The 14,714-nt window shown below is 41.7% G+C and overlaps 1 protein-coding gene across 1 annotated transcript in view; it reads right to left on the bottom strand.

The window, feature by feature from the left end:
• Nucleotides 1-280: 280 nt before the first annotated feature.
• Nucleotides 281-14,714, bottom strand: part of EDNRA (endothelin receptor type A) — a 29,476-nt gene continuing 15,042 nt past the window's right edge. Inside the window, exons 5-8 of the mRNA XM_083520099.1 lie at nt 10,026-10,178; nt 8,249-8,382; nt 5,905-6,013; nt 281-3,946 (exon numbers count right to left, since the gene is read on the bottom strand). Coding sequence (XP_083376225.1) covers nt 3,806-3,946; nt 5,905-6,013; nt 8,249-8,382; nt 10,026-10,178 — 537 coding nt within the window. The 3' untranslated portion in view covers nt 281-3,805. The remainder of the gene's footprint in view (nt 3,947-5,904; nt 6,014-8,248; nt 8,383-10,025; nt 10,179-14,714) is intronic.

Below are 14,714 nucleotides of genomic sequence, written 5' to 3'. Positions count from 1 at the left end.
ACAGGGTAGAACCAAGACATTTTTCCACTAAAGGACGGATTGGTGTCCCATCCCCATTCCAAGCACAGAAGATAATCGGACTAGCAGCTGAATCCTACTTCAATACTGGTGATCCTCTACTGAGGGCATCTGCTTTGCTTAGGGCCCAAAGGGTAGACTAACTCAAGCAAACAGCTAGGAGGAACAGCACTCCAGCATTCCTCACTTGAGGCAGCTGCCTCTCTCTGCCCAGCGACAAAGCCAGCTCATAATAAGAATAATTATGCTGCTGAGAAAGGAGCACGAAGAATATACAGTCCTTTTATTACAATTAGAAGTGTGGTAATAGAAATATGGTTTCCTGAATTGTGGTAATGGAAATGCAGGCTTTCAAAGGGCTGAGGAAAGGAGGAGGGGGGAATGAAAAATCAAATATTTCACTCTACTCATGGCTCTAGTAAACCACTGCAATGTGAAGTGGTAAAATCAGGAGTATAAATGGCTCTCTAGAGAAATCAAATTGTTAGCACATTGCACGTCCTGTCATATTGACACTGAAGTTGACTCCACTGTCTCGGAACCAGAAAAAGTTATTTATGTCACTATATAAGGATATTTATATTCCTACAGTGTTATGCGTAGGCTGTTTAGAATACAATTTTTAAAAACGTTTGTTCCTATTAAAAATTACACATTACTATTTTGCTTGAAATCATGAACATATACATATGTATACAAACAGACAGAAGCCATGAAAATAAGCACTCATAAAAATACATAGACATTTACATAGGATAGTTAAATATATATATATACATACATACATATTACAATATTACACTCTATCTGTAAAGCTTTTTGGAATTGTTTAGCAGATTTAACTGTAGGCACTTTGGCCTAAACCCAACACAAAGTTAGGCCAGCCATTGATTTGCATCTGACTTAGTAAATTATGCACAGAATTGTGTCTTCCACTTGAAATACAGCTGAATGTTCAGATTCACATGGCTATTTTCCTCAGCTAGGCATCACAGGTGCTATGAATCTCCTGGCAGTTTTCCTGTAGCATGCATATTGTATACTACACTGCTAGATGTAATACATTTTGATGGCTAATAAAATGCTACCTGTATGGCAATAGCAGCCAAAAAGAACCCCTGCCACATGGTAGAGGTTATGACAATGATGAGGATGTTATTATGCAGTTACATGGATTCAAATATCACTTTTTTGTTGTTATTGTATTTGTGAGTTGCCGGTTCCTTCAGGAGATGCTCAAGGCAACATACATCAATTCAAAGTGGAAAACTGATAAGATATCAAAATTTAACACCTTTAAAATGCTACATTGCCAACAGCAGTGGTCTGGCTGATTTATAATTGTTGCAAATGAATTCAGAACAATGGAATATGCCTGAAGTGAGCAACCCCCCCCCCTCAACTCACGTACAGAAGAGGTAATAACAGTTGGGACTGATTTCAGGATTTCCCTGTGCAATTCCGAACATATTGGTTGCAACCTTCATTACTTATTTGTATATCCCACTAAAGCTAATAGGACTCACATATCAGACAATAAGATCTGGAGCCATTGTGAGCTGGATATGTACTGCAAAACCGAGGGGAGCAGAATGGTTTGTAGCAAAACTGAAATACTGGATGGTCTAAAACAAAGTGGAGATAACAATTTTTTTTCTATCACTGTTGTACTCAAAAGGGGATTTTGATGCACAAACAACAGGAGCAAAGAAGGATATAGAAAATGCTTTTACAATGGACTTACTTTCAGGAGTTCCTTGTATTTGCTGGGGATTTTTTCTTGTTTAATTTTTATTAAGAAGCCTTGTGCAAATTTCAATCTAGGCTAAATCAACCCCACCATCACAAGAAGCATTCACCCTGGTTTTCCACCATGAGGGATTTGGCCACAAACACAATATTTTGCCAAGGCATGCTTGGATTATGCATCCCCATTCATGTTACGATACTCATACGAGCTGGGCTGAACTGGTGGATTAGGGTGCAACTAAATGAAATGGGGGCGGCTGCTATCAGGGCCTCCAGATTTTTAAGTTCAGAGCAGACATAGGCAGCACCAAACTAGAACAGGAGCACAGTCTTGGAGAAGGGAGGTTTAACTTTCCTGCCTGAGCTGTTTTCCCTATCTAAATAGACGCTCCAATGCTGCTCTTTGACCCATGGGGGGAAGTGTACAGGAACCCCAGAGCAGCCTGAGCAGCCTTAAGCAGTTAATTTAAATAGGAAAAACAGTGTAGGGAAAGTTCATGTGTATATAGTTATTTAAACTTTAATTCCCTGTCTTAAAAAAAATAATTACAAGGCAACTTAAAAATACAACCATGAAAGCAGAAAAAGATTAAGATAAAAAGCAGTTTCAGACAAGTAAGCAGGGCAGCATACAAAAGTTAATAACTCCTGAATAAACGTTTTCATAATGCTATTCACAGAATTAAAATGTTTTCAAATGTTTACTACACAGTCCTATGCATACCTATTCAGAGGTGTCCCACGGAGACTTACTCTTAACACAAATGTGCATAGGATTGCAACCTTAAAAGCACATATTGGTGCTGCCACAATAAAAGCCCCTTCTCTGGCACTAGCAAATCACATTTGATTTAATGAGAGTCTAGAGAGCACAGCCTCAGAAGACAATCTTCTGGAACTCTTTAGGTGGGGTGGACAGAAAGCAGACTGAGGTGATTTGCAATAGTTCAGCAAAGGTCTCTCGCTTCCACTTGTTTCATGATAGAAATTAGAAGTACTGTGGCATTCCCATTTTGATTTGCCCCTATAACAGATTCTATCAGATTAGAGCAGGGCTTACCAAACGTGAGTCTCCAGCTGTTTTTCAACTACAATTCCTTCATCCCTGACCACTGGGTCCAACAACAGCTGGAGACCCAAGTTTGGGAATGATTAGAGCATAAGGCTCATCGTCAAATAAGAAAAATGAAAACATGGCTAGCAAATGGGTCTTGAAATGTGATTTCACATTTATGCTGAGTGATATATACAAATATACCTGGTTCATAAGGAGTCTGCATATCTCTTTCATTTCAGTACCTTTCGGCCCTCAGTTTGTGTCCTATGCATCTAGCAATGTACACAAAAGACAATTATCCTGTTAATGCGTCATTTCTTCCAGCTTACTGAGAGGGAACGAGAAAGGCATGGGGAGATTGCTGCAGTGTTGTGTGTGACAGTGGAGCCAATCTGACGCCCCCATTGCCAGGCATTGTACTGACCAAGCTCTTTTTGCCTCATTCCTAGTGACCTGCTGTGTTGGAAAGCCAGGAAGCCTGCCCTGCCTCAGTGGCCCCTGCTATTAAAAAGGCTTCTGGCTGAACATGCTTTAAAATGTGGAATACACTTACTAAACTATCTCATGTCAAGAGAATAGGAACATCTCTAGGTCCTACATTTTGTCAGTCTTTCAAAACAATTCCATCATGACTCACAGTGACTTACAAAATTCTTCAAAACGGCAGCATGCACAATACACTTACTGAGAATGTCCACCTGGAGTCTGCAGATAGTTTGCAGGATGCTGTGCAGATTCTTCTTGTTTTCACCAAAATATGATTTTATTTGTAAGGGGGAGGGCAAAGCTTTCTTGCTACCATTTAGAAATCTGTACAGAGCTTCACTTGTGGACGCTTTGGTCATCTTTGGACTTAAGTGCTAGGGCACTGAGCCTTCAAATGAAATGTGCTTATTGAATCCCAGATCGTTTTTCTGTTTATAAAGCTGCAGTATACCGTTTTTGCTTTCGCCCATCGCAAAGTGCAGTCTCCACCAAACGTCAGTTTAAGCTGTCTTTGTGGATGCTCCGTTCTGTGTAGTGATTGTTCAGTTCGTTGTTTTTCCACTGAATACTTGTTCCGTTCATAGGAACAGATGATACTTGACTCCCTGTCTGGTAGCACTTACAGCCAAAGCATGACTGGCAAGAGAAAGATTCCAAACCATGTTAATACTCCATTCCTTTATGAAGGATCATCCCCTGTCTTTAGTGGAGAGCAGAAGCTTCCAGGGCAGGGGCAGAATTAGATTTCTAAAATACTGGATTGTTTTTTCTTATGATACTAAATATAGGCATATTTCAGACAACATGCTAAACCATGGTTTGCACCAACCATAGTTTGGAACCCAAACCATGGCTTCAACTTCTAAATATACAGCATGCAAACCATGGTTTAGAGCAACCTTCCCCAACCTCATGCTCTGTAGATGTTTTAGACAAAAGCTCCACCAGCCCAAGCTAACAGGACCAGAAGTCAAGGATTACAATCAGGGTGTTGTAGTCAAAAACAACAGGTTAGAAAAGTCTAATTTAGTACATTACACCAAATCACAGTTAGCACAAACCATGGTTTGCAAAACTACTTCAGAATATGGTGTCTGTTTCTGGTTTGCTAGTCAACCATAGACCATGATATGTCAATACAAATATCACATCATATCATAAGTAAGCTTCCTTAGACATGGTTTGGTGCAATGTCTGAATTGAGTCTCTCTGTAAGTACATCAGGGCCTGGATTCTACAGTCCCAATTTGATCAAAGTATTGAATTCAATATTAGTTTTTCCTGAGTAAGCTGTTCAAGACATTCCTGCATACCAGCTGGACCAATATTTATTCGTTTACTATTAAAAGATCTCCAAATAAGCATACCAAAGAATTAATGCCATAAACTGAATAGAGATTAGGCCACATTTAAGCTCATTGGTTTCAGTGAGCTTTAGTCCACCTAACTTTGTATCTTATCTGTTTCACCATATTCATATAGATATAAAACATGCATGCTGTTATTTACTCATCCTTCCTATACTTCTATATCAACCCCTGTTGCTGTTCATCCTAGAGAGCTTTGTTCATAGCTGTCAACTTTTCCCTTTTCTTGCGAGGAATCCTATTCGGAATAAGATAATTTCCCTTAAAAAAAGGAAAAAGTTGACAGCTATGGCTTTGTTGTAGTGGGAAGATGTGAAAATATGGCCCTTGTGAACAGTTAACTACCAATCAAAGCACAAGGGATACTTTCACAAACAACAACATGCACAAATGTGATTAGCATTTCAGCTAATTCTCTCCCCACCAAATGAAACAGGTTCCTCAAGATTGAGGAGGCTGGCTTATTTGAACAGAAGTAAGTGGTTGGTGAAAAGAGGATTATCCTCTTTGTTATGAAATCTGACAGCAGAAGGAATCAGGCGGACAAGTCAAGCGGACTAAATTGCAGAAGAAATAGGCAAAGACTGACTTGATTACACTGGGCACAGTCTGGACATGATAGTGCAACATTCCTGGGGTCTCCTTCGCTTTAGCTCTTTATGAAAAGCTCGGGAGTGGATTTTCTCTATGGGAAGCTGTATCTTACAAAGGAAAGGATGTGGGTGAATTTACAACCCTCCAGTGTAAAGCTGAGGTCAAAATCTGTAGTGTGGAATCAAGAAGCTCAAGTTCTTAACTCCTGCTCATTTACTGAAGAGCCAACTGAGAGCCATGCAACAACTTTTTTTACCATAAATTTCTGCACCAGAAGTAATAATCTATGAAGTGAGCACAGAATTCATAAAACCACAAAATTCTATTGCCCTGTGGAATAAATACACTCCCCTCCCCAATCAAATGCCTAAAAGGGAGACACGGTATTCTAAATTTTGCTAAATGTCTTTCAGGAATAACATATAGGCAAACAATAACAAGTATGGGCCAATGTTGCTGAATGTTGCATGAGTGGATCGTTTCATGCGTTATGACTAAAAGATTCTCATGGGTCTCCCATTGGTGATGTGACCAATCAGTGGGTGGGAAGAAATAATGCTACTCTTTCACATTTTCTCCCTTAGATGCATATTTTGACAGCTTAATTTCCTTTTTTATAATCACAATCCTTACCTGGAAACAGTTTTTGAACTTCTTGCTGACAAAATAGAGTGCTATAGGGTTTATGCAGGAATTTATGGTCGCTAAATTCATGCCGATATAATCGAGTGTCAACAAAAAGCTAGGGTTAAAAAAGAAAGCAAAACATTACAATCTTTTTCATTCTGGGAGCATATTACATATAGCTTTGTGAAATCCGTTCTTGGGTACCTACCTAGCAAAAAATATGATCATACAGAATATGTGTACTGTTTGAAATTAGACTGTGACACATGCATAAATTAGTATTAAGAAGTGTCTGTCAGCTGTGGAGAACTTGCACAGAGCTTGGTGCCAGCATTTAAAACCTTTCAGTACTAGGTAAAAGCATATTTCTTCTCCCAGGCATTTGGTGGACTATAATAAAGGTTGCTGTGTATTGGTGAAATGCAATGTGCTATGAAAGTTTTATTGCAGTTTTTCTGGGCCTGTTATGGGGTAAAGGTAAAGGGACCCCTGACCATTAGGTCCAGTTGTAACCGACTCTGGGGTTGCGGTGCTCATCTCGCTTTATTGGCCGAGGGAGCTGGCGTACAGCTTCTGGGTCATGTGGCCAGCATGACTAAGCCACTTCTGGCGAACCATAGCAGCACACGGAAACGCTGTTTACCTTCCCATTGGAGAAGGTTTACCTTCCCTATTTATCTACTTGCACTTTGATGTGCTTTCAAACTGCTAGGTTGGCAGGAGCAGGGACCGAGCAATGGGAGCTCACCCCGTCGCGGGGATTCGAACCGCCAACCTTATCGGCAAGCCCTAGACTCTGTGGTTTAAGCCACAGCGCCCCCCGCGTACCCTTTGTTATGGGGTACCTAATGTCTTATGTAATGTCATTATGTTATGTTATGTTATGATATTTTTAAAGTCACTCGGAGATGTTTTCGTAGCAACAAATAAGTCAGATAATAAATAAATAAATAAACAAGCGGGTCTTGTTGTACAAAACCAAGTAGAGGGATCATGCACTAGTAGAGCCCACTCAGGCATGCCCCCGGTCCACAGCGCCATGTAAAACAGTCCATGCTCTTCAGCAGGTAACCCAACACCCTGGAGAGGCTTTTCAGGCCTACAAAAGGGGAAGAGAAGGGAAAGCTTGTGCAAGTTGCCTTTTCTGTGCATAACTATTGGCTACAACCCTCATTAGATAAATACAGTGGTACTTCTGATTACGCACTTAATTCATTCCGGAGGTCAGTCCTTAACCTGAAACTGTTCTTAACCTGAAGCACCACTTTAGCTAATGGGGCCTCCCACTGCTGCCGCGCGATTTCTGTTCTCATCCTGAAGCAAAGATCTTAACCCGAGGTACTATTTCTGGGTTAGCAGAGTCTGTAACCTGAAGCGTATGTAACCTGAAGTGTATGTACCCCAAGGTACCACTGTAACCCTGTGCTAACCACAGTAAGGGGTTAGAAGAGAAAGATGGAGCATCGGCAACAGCAAGAGCTCAGAGTTTGGGGCTGGGTTTTTTAAATCTGTATACCACTTAGAAATCCTGAATATCAAGTTGTATATAAATACGTGAAATAATTAAGAAATAAAACAGGGCCAGATAAAGTATGCTCTGGGATGTGAAAACCTGACCTAGCCTTTTAATCACCATTATTATAAGATAAAAAGAGGGTATTTTAAAATAAACTATTTGAACAGGACAAGTTCATGCAAGCATCTTGGCGACTGCAAAGGAATGCAGTGATCCCTTGGGTGTGCCTTTATTTTTCAGTGTCTGACTGCAAGTAGTTGAAGGCCAATTGCGATGTAATATTATTATGTGCTTTTATGTTTCCTTTCACGAAATGTGTGTCTAGAGCCACAATATTGTGCGTGTCTTCAAGCACTTCATAGATGGAGCGCTTTCCACATTTTTTCCTGGATATGATGAGCTTCAGGTTCGGCTACACACAGCGGCATTTTGACATCCAAATGTGCCACATTACAAAGCGCGATGTACACTGATGGCTCTATAAATAATACTAGGAATAATAAGAAATGCTTCTGTGTGACCTGGATAATGATCTGTGGAAAAGAGATGTCTGCTTTTTTACAGTCTGCACTAAATCCTGCTGACATAGCTAATCAGGGAGGAATCGATTCAATTGTTTGACTAGAAGCAATAAAGAAGTAGAGACAAGTGGGCAAGCAATATGGAGCCGAACCAATAATGCCCCACCAGCCATCTTGCATAAAATGTAAAACAAGTAGCTTTCAAATACCCATTTCCACAGTTGCACATGCGCTGATGCCAATTGGCTTCTCTGGCTACTCTGTTCACCTGACCCCTCGGCACATTATATACAACCCAAATTTAAAACCATACCTGAGCAATTCACATCTTTTAGGGTCTTTTTCGGAATACAACATTTGCTTCAAGATCCGGCTCAAATGGAGAGGAAACCAGCAAAGGGCAAAGATGACAACTAAGCAGAAAACCGTCTTTGCAACTTCTCGTCTCTGGAGGACGAAAGGACATGTATGAATTCACAGATGTGGGACAAGCAAAGTGCAAAACTACTGGGAATAAAATGGAAGCTGTCCAAATATAAGAAAAGCTTGACTATGAAGGACGTGGGTGGTGCTGTGGGTTAAACTGCAGAGCCTAGGACTTGCCGATCAGAAGGTCGGTGGTTCGAATCCCTGCGACGGGGTGAGCTCCTGTTGCTCGGTCTCAGCTCCTGCCCACCTAGCAGTTCGAAAGCACGTCAAAGTGCAAGTAGATAAATAGGTGCCGCTCCAATGGGAAGGTAAACGGCGTATCTGTGCACTGCTCTAGTTTGCCAGAAGCGGCTTGGTCATGCTGGCCACATGACCTGGAAGCTGTACACCGGCTGCCTCGGCCAATAAAGCGAGATGAGCGCCGCAACCCCAGAGTCGGCCACGACTGGACCTAATGGTCAGGAGTCCCTTTACCTTTATGAAGGCATGCAGCTAGTGACTGATATTTCAATGATTACTTAGGGGAAATAGCCATATGCATGGGGAGCTTTCACTCAGGGCCCTTCCACACCACAGATTACTGTGGACTTGGTGCAGCTCATGCATGTAGGATTTTCACAGCATCCACATGATGTCATACTCATCCAAGCTGGGCTTAGTACCCAAGTTCATATCCTCATTCAAGTCATGAAACTCCCTGAGCAATATTGGGCCAGCGACTGTCTTTCAACTTAACCTTCCTTGCAGGGTTATTGTGATAAAACACATCTTTGAGCTCCTTTATGTAAAGGTGGGATATAAAGGTAATGATAAACAATAAAAGTAAAATGAGACCTCATGTTTTTCCTGCGTCCCATATTATGTCCCCTCCCCCCCCCCATTCAGGATTTACCATTTCTCTGATAGTGCTAGCAGCGGCAATTTATTGGATTTTCTGCAGAAATTATGCATCCAGTTTAAGTGGGGAAATAGTATGGGGCTGCATTTTGTTGAGGATGGAATTGTGTGGACTCTGCACAAAACATGCACGCTTGACCAAAGCTGAGTCCACAATAAACTGTTTGGAAACACTCTCATTCTAATGGCCAGCTGCTGCAGCCTTCTCAACAACTCTTCTTATTGTGTACAGCTTCAGAACGGTCATCAGTGGATTTCTGATGTACATCAATCTCAGGAGCCAGGTGAACATTAAAAAAAGTTCCAAACAGGATTTGCAAAACGCTCATAACTACATTAATCATCCCCTATCACTGCTAGAAATGTATTGTTACTCAGACTTGGCTAAAGTAGAAATGATAATATGTTGAGAAGCAAAAATGTAGGAATGTATCTTTGGCACATTGTTAACTAGAGTTCAAGGAATCCAGAAAGCAGGATTTTGAGGTTAGAAAGTGAGTGAGCAAAGCTGTCACACTTGTTATAAAAAAGCCAGCAACCCTGTCTGGCCTCTGAAGCATTGCGTCTGCATCAGCTGCTTGCACTTGAGATTACCCTTCTGTTCTGAGTTTGCCTGAATACCTCTGGGTCAAAACTCATCTTTCGCCATAGCTTCTATTTTGGGAATGCCTTTGATTACAGCTCGCTCTAAAAAGTTTGGAAAGATAACGCACGGAAAATACACGTCAGAAAATGCTTCCTAGGCATTTCCCTCCCTTCCTTACCTGCTTCAGATGTTCACTGAGAGCTATTCTCAGATTGCTCTTCCTCCTGTTCAGCATTTCACAGGTCATGAGGGTGTAGAAGAAGGCAGTGCACGCAAGCGGCATGCAAAAGTAGAAACCAAAGAGCCACCAGTCCTTTGCTTTGGCATAAAACTGCAGAGGAGAGACCCAAAACGAAACAACTTATTGCTCAATGCAATGCCTTCTTGCATTGACACCCGCCAAGGGCAACATTCAGAAATCAAGCGGTAGGAGAACGTTCTGTTTCATTACAGTTCGACTGCCCTGTTTACATGTATGTGGGTACACACAAATACAACTGCCAGTTGTGACAAGATAGTGTCTTCTACCGTACCTGAGGCAGCAGACAAGATTAGGTCCTCTAAAATAGGCCATGTGGTCCCAGAAAAGAATATCTAGAGGGGGGCTTAGGAAAGCTACTTTTGCTCCCTAACATCTCCCCTGAAGTGCTCTGCCTAAGACTAGAGGCAGCCCTGTTTACTCAGGTCAAGGCACCTTCCAATCTGTTTTGGCTTGGGACTTGGGACCCTTTGTAGACGTGAAAGCATGTGCAGAAAGAAAGCAACTAGGCAAAACTGACCCAAATCTCAACTTTCGAATCCCAGGGAACCGTGACATGGTTACTAACATTTGTGCTAAAATCAAAGGGCAATAGAAGTCTTGCTAAATAGCTTGTCCCAGTGAAAACTCTGCTTTGTTACCTTTTAAGGCTTTTGCGAATGGCTTTGATTCCAAAAGGTCCAGGTTAAGAATGTCTTGTAAGTGTAATCGTGCTCTGCTATCAGTAGCAAGATTAACTGTCTTGCTCATGTACCAGGCAGAAAGAGGCCACTTAAGCATGCACTAGTCTGGAAAATGTGGAGTCCAGATTGCTGTTTCCAGTGACTTTCAATGTACGGTTTCTCTAACCCCCCTGGCCAGAATGTAACCCTTTCCATGGTATGTTTACTATGTGACAAGAAGCAGCGGGTGGCTGGGACATCCCAGTACATTTCCCAATTAAAGTTAAAGGCTGCTGGAGATTTTGGGCGAGTATCTTTCACAAAACACTTCACAGTTTTGCTAATAACTATAAACATTTATTTGCCATTTCTAGAGATAACACACATGCACAAACATAATCCTATCTCTTGATTATTGGTCACTGGAAGGTATGTGTATAAAGGGGAATCCTTGTTTTCTCACAATATTTTCCCATCGGTTGTTAATTCTTAGCAGATGTCATTTTCCTTGTTCCCACACTGGAATATGATGATGTTAATAGCTGAGGATTACATGTGGTTCTTTGCTACTGTTCAAAGGAGTCAGAAGTCTGCCGTTCTGTTTATGCATATTTCAACGGCAGAGCTAGCTTTGGAAGAGGAAGATTAAAGCTTTTACCACAAATTAATATATTCTTAATGAAGCAATATTTTTAGCCATTTTATAATTGCAGGCTTTGGCTATATGGAGGGGGGAGGAGAGAAAAAGAGGGACGGGGGGGGTGAGGGAAGGAGGGAGTTGCACAGGAGAGCAATTTACTTCAGGCCCTTTAGCCTGGGGCCTGAATGTAAAACTTTCTCATTTCAAAGATCTTTCACAGATGATGCCACTGAATCAATGGCAACGCTGTGAGAAAGTGCTAGTTAGCTAACTGTTGGCAGCCATGGAACTGAAGGAAATGCTTCCCTTGAGATATTTCACGTTAAAGTAGGGCAAAGTTTAGACCAAAATGGATTCTTATCTGTTTGCTTCTTTCAGCTATTTAGATGGAATCAAAACAATAAAAATAGCAAATTAGAAACAATAACACCGAAAGATTGTCAGGTCAAATTTAGCCTCAGAGAAGAGGGAATTGCCTCAGTTTAGACCTCTATTGTCCAGACAACTCCTTCCTTAAAACTGTCCTCCTCTCGCTTTCATGTTGTTTCATGGAACGCTGTTATAAGGTGCTTGAAGAAGTTGGAGGTGACAACCACCTTGCAAGGCCAGGATTAAATGTATTTCTGCACTACAAAGCAGGAAAGTGGTCACTGTGCTTTTGTGGATTCCTAAAGGTGTAACTACACCAGATCTTTTTATTACTCTTGAGAGGGCTCTAGGAACTGGTCTGAGTTTGTTGGCTTGGTCACTATTTCTCTTTCTCTATGCAACAAAAAAACTTCAAACCTTCTGGCTCTTTTGCACGTTTCAAGGCCTCTTCACACAGCCACCGATAATACAGCAACCATGTATAAAACATCTGCCCATGCAATCATCTACAAGTGCCTTTTGTTGTTGTTGTTGTTTAGTCGTTTAGTCATGTCCGACTCCTTGTGACCCCATGGACCAGAGCACGCCAGGCACTCCTGTCTTCCACTGCCTCCCACAGTTTGGTCAAACTCATGCTGGTAGCTTCGAGAACACTGTCCAACCATCTCGTCCTCTAATGTCCCCTTCTCCTTGTGCCCTCAATCTTTCCCAACATCAGGGTCTTTTCCATGGAGGTGGCCTCATGAGAGCCTCAGCTTCAGGATCTGTCCTTCCAGTGAGCACTCAGGGCTGATTTCCTTCAGAATGAATAGGTTTGATCTTCTTGCAGTCCATGGGACTCTCAAGGGTCTCCTCCAGCACCATAATTCAGAAGCATCCATTCTTCGGCGATCAGCCTTCTTTATGGTTCCATACATCACTACTGGGAAAACCATAGCTTTAACTATACGGACCTTTGTTGGCAAGTGCCTAGTACATGCGATATTCAATGTAAGCTTGCAAGCTGAGAAGAAGTCAGGGACTCTAGAGAGCTGTTGCCAGTCAAAGTGGACAATACTGAGCTAGATGGACCAGTGGCCTAACTGGATATAAGGCGGCTTCTTCCTGTGTTCCAGTGAATAAAAGAAAAGCATGCTGAATCGGGCCAGTGGCTTGGCTAGTCCAGCATCGTGTTATCACAGTGGCCAACCAGATGCCTGTGAGAAGCCAGCAAGCAGGACCTGAGGGCAACAGCAATCTCTTCACATGGACTTCCCAGAAACTGGTATTCAGAGGCTTACTGCATCCAACAATGGAAAGTAGAACACAGACATTTTGTCTAGTAGCCATCAATAGCCCCACCCTCCATATTTTTATGCTGTTGGATCCTTTCCCACTTGACTTCATATGAACATATGAAAATGCTTTACAATAAATCAGGCAATTGGTCTTTCCAAACCACAACTGCTTACATTTACTTTCCTAGTCCTCTAAACAGGAGAAGCCAGCAGGGAATTGGACCTGGGACCTTCGTCATCATACAAAGCATGAAAATTCATAGGAAGAAGGAATTTTCCTTGGTTCTATCAAAACAGTACACCTCATGTAGATACAACAAATCTATCTTCTCCCACTAATGCTAAATTGCTGTGCTATGGGGGGGGGGGCGGGGGGGGGAGCAATGCTTGAGAGAATACCAAAGGCTGCATCCAACCAATTTAGAATTTTAAAGGGGTGACACTTTGGGCATTTTAAAGCTGTAAAAGCTAAACTAAGATGTCTGCAAATGATTAATTATGGCAATTAAGCTTACACGGATCTTCCATCAAGTTTTGTACTTTGATGTAAGTGACACAGGCATTCTTTTGTTTGCCGTACGAGTACACATGGAACTAGTCTTCTACAGGAAACGTGCTCTTTCACATGTTCCCTAAAGCACTTGGCCTTTTGGGATTTACATCCTAGCACAAATATTTGAAAGAAGGGCTATCAAAAACAATAATAGCTAAGAGGTTTCTAAGACCACTCAAAATGAGATAACCATAAAGTTCTACTAAAGTCAGCTGACATGATTTATGGTAACATTTGCTACTAGACTTAAGGAGAGGCTTTCCCTTTTAATCCTCCATTCATTTATTTGGAGCTTACGTGACTATGTCTTCTCTCTGCTCTACATTAACTTCTTCAGCTACACAAAAATTAACATTCTGGTATTGGACGTCACCAAAATACAAGGGGGAGGAACCCTGTTGCAATTGAAAGTTTGCTTTTATAATGTTTTGGAAAGGCAGAATGGCAGACTATTTTTCTTAGGGAGAAAGGGGGTGGGGTGGGATTTCCTTATGTATTTAATAAAAACAGATTATAAGCAGTTGCACATGTCTTTTGCACAGTGTTTTATTCGGCTAAACAATAGCAGCCTCTGAGTTTCACTGGCCATGAGTTTCAGCAGAGGGATAACAGAGGAAGAGGCTATTTAACACTTTCCCTACCTACATTTGCCCCCACTCAAAACCTTTCCCCCTCCCCGCCACACACAATGTTATTCCTTCTGCAGGGAAAAAGATACTGGATCCCTGTAGAAACAAACAGGCTTGAGGGAGGGGAAAGGTAAGAAAACAAAGTTATAAACAGCCCTTCCTTCCACTGAAACTTGCAGTCCCTAGATGTGAACATTTTCAGGAACCAGGGGAAAGTGTTCAGGAAAGAGAATGGTGTCATTAACATGATTTTAGTAGAAAGAGGTAAACAGAGTGAGGCCGCTATAACCTTTCATGGCTGTCTATGAGCTGGAAGGACATCTCTAGTGGCTAAACCATGGTCAGGAACCAGCTGATGCAAACCAGCTAACATTTAAAGGGTTTTGAATAATTTTATTAAAAAATGATGGGAACATTCTGGATTTCTCCCACTGTGCTATGCTTGGGCACCTGGGGTGTTGTCCTAACCTTTCCCATA

This window comes from Podarcis liolepis, assembly GCF_965112155.1.
Source record: "Podarcis liolepis genome assembly, chromosome: 9".
Taxonomy (NCBI): domain Eukaryota; kingdom Metazoa; phylum Chordata; class Lepidosauria; order Squamata; family Lacertidae; genus Podarcis; species Podarcis liolepis.
The sequence above is the reverse complement of the archived record's forward strand: the minus strand, read 5'-3'. Positions and strand labels throughout refer to the sequence as shown.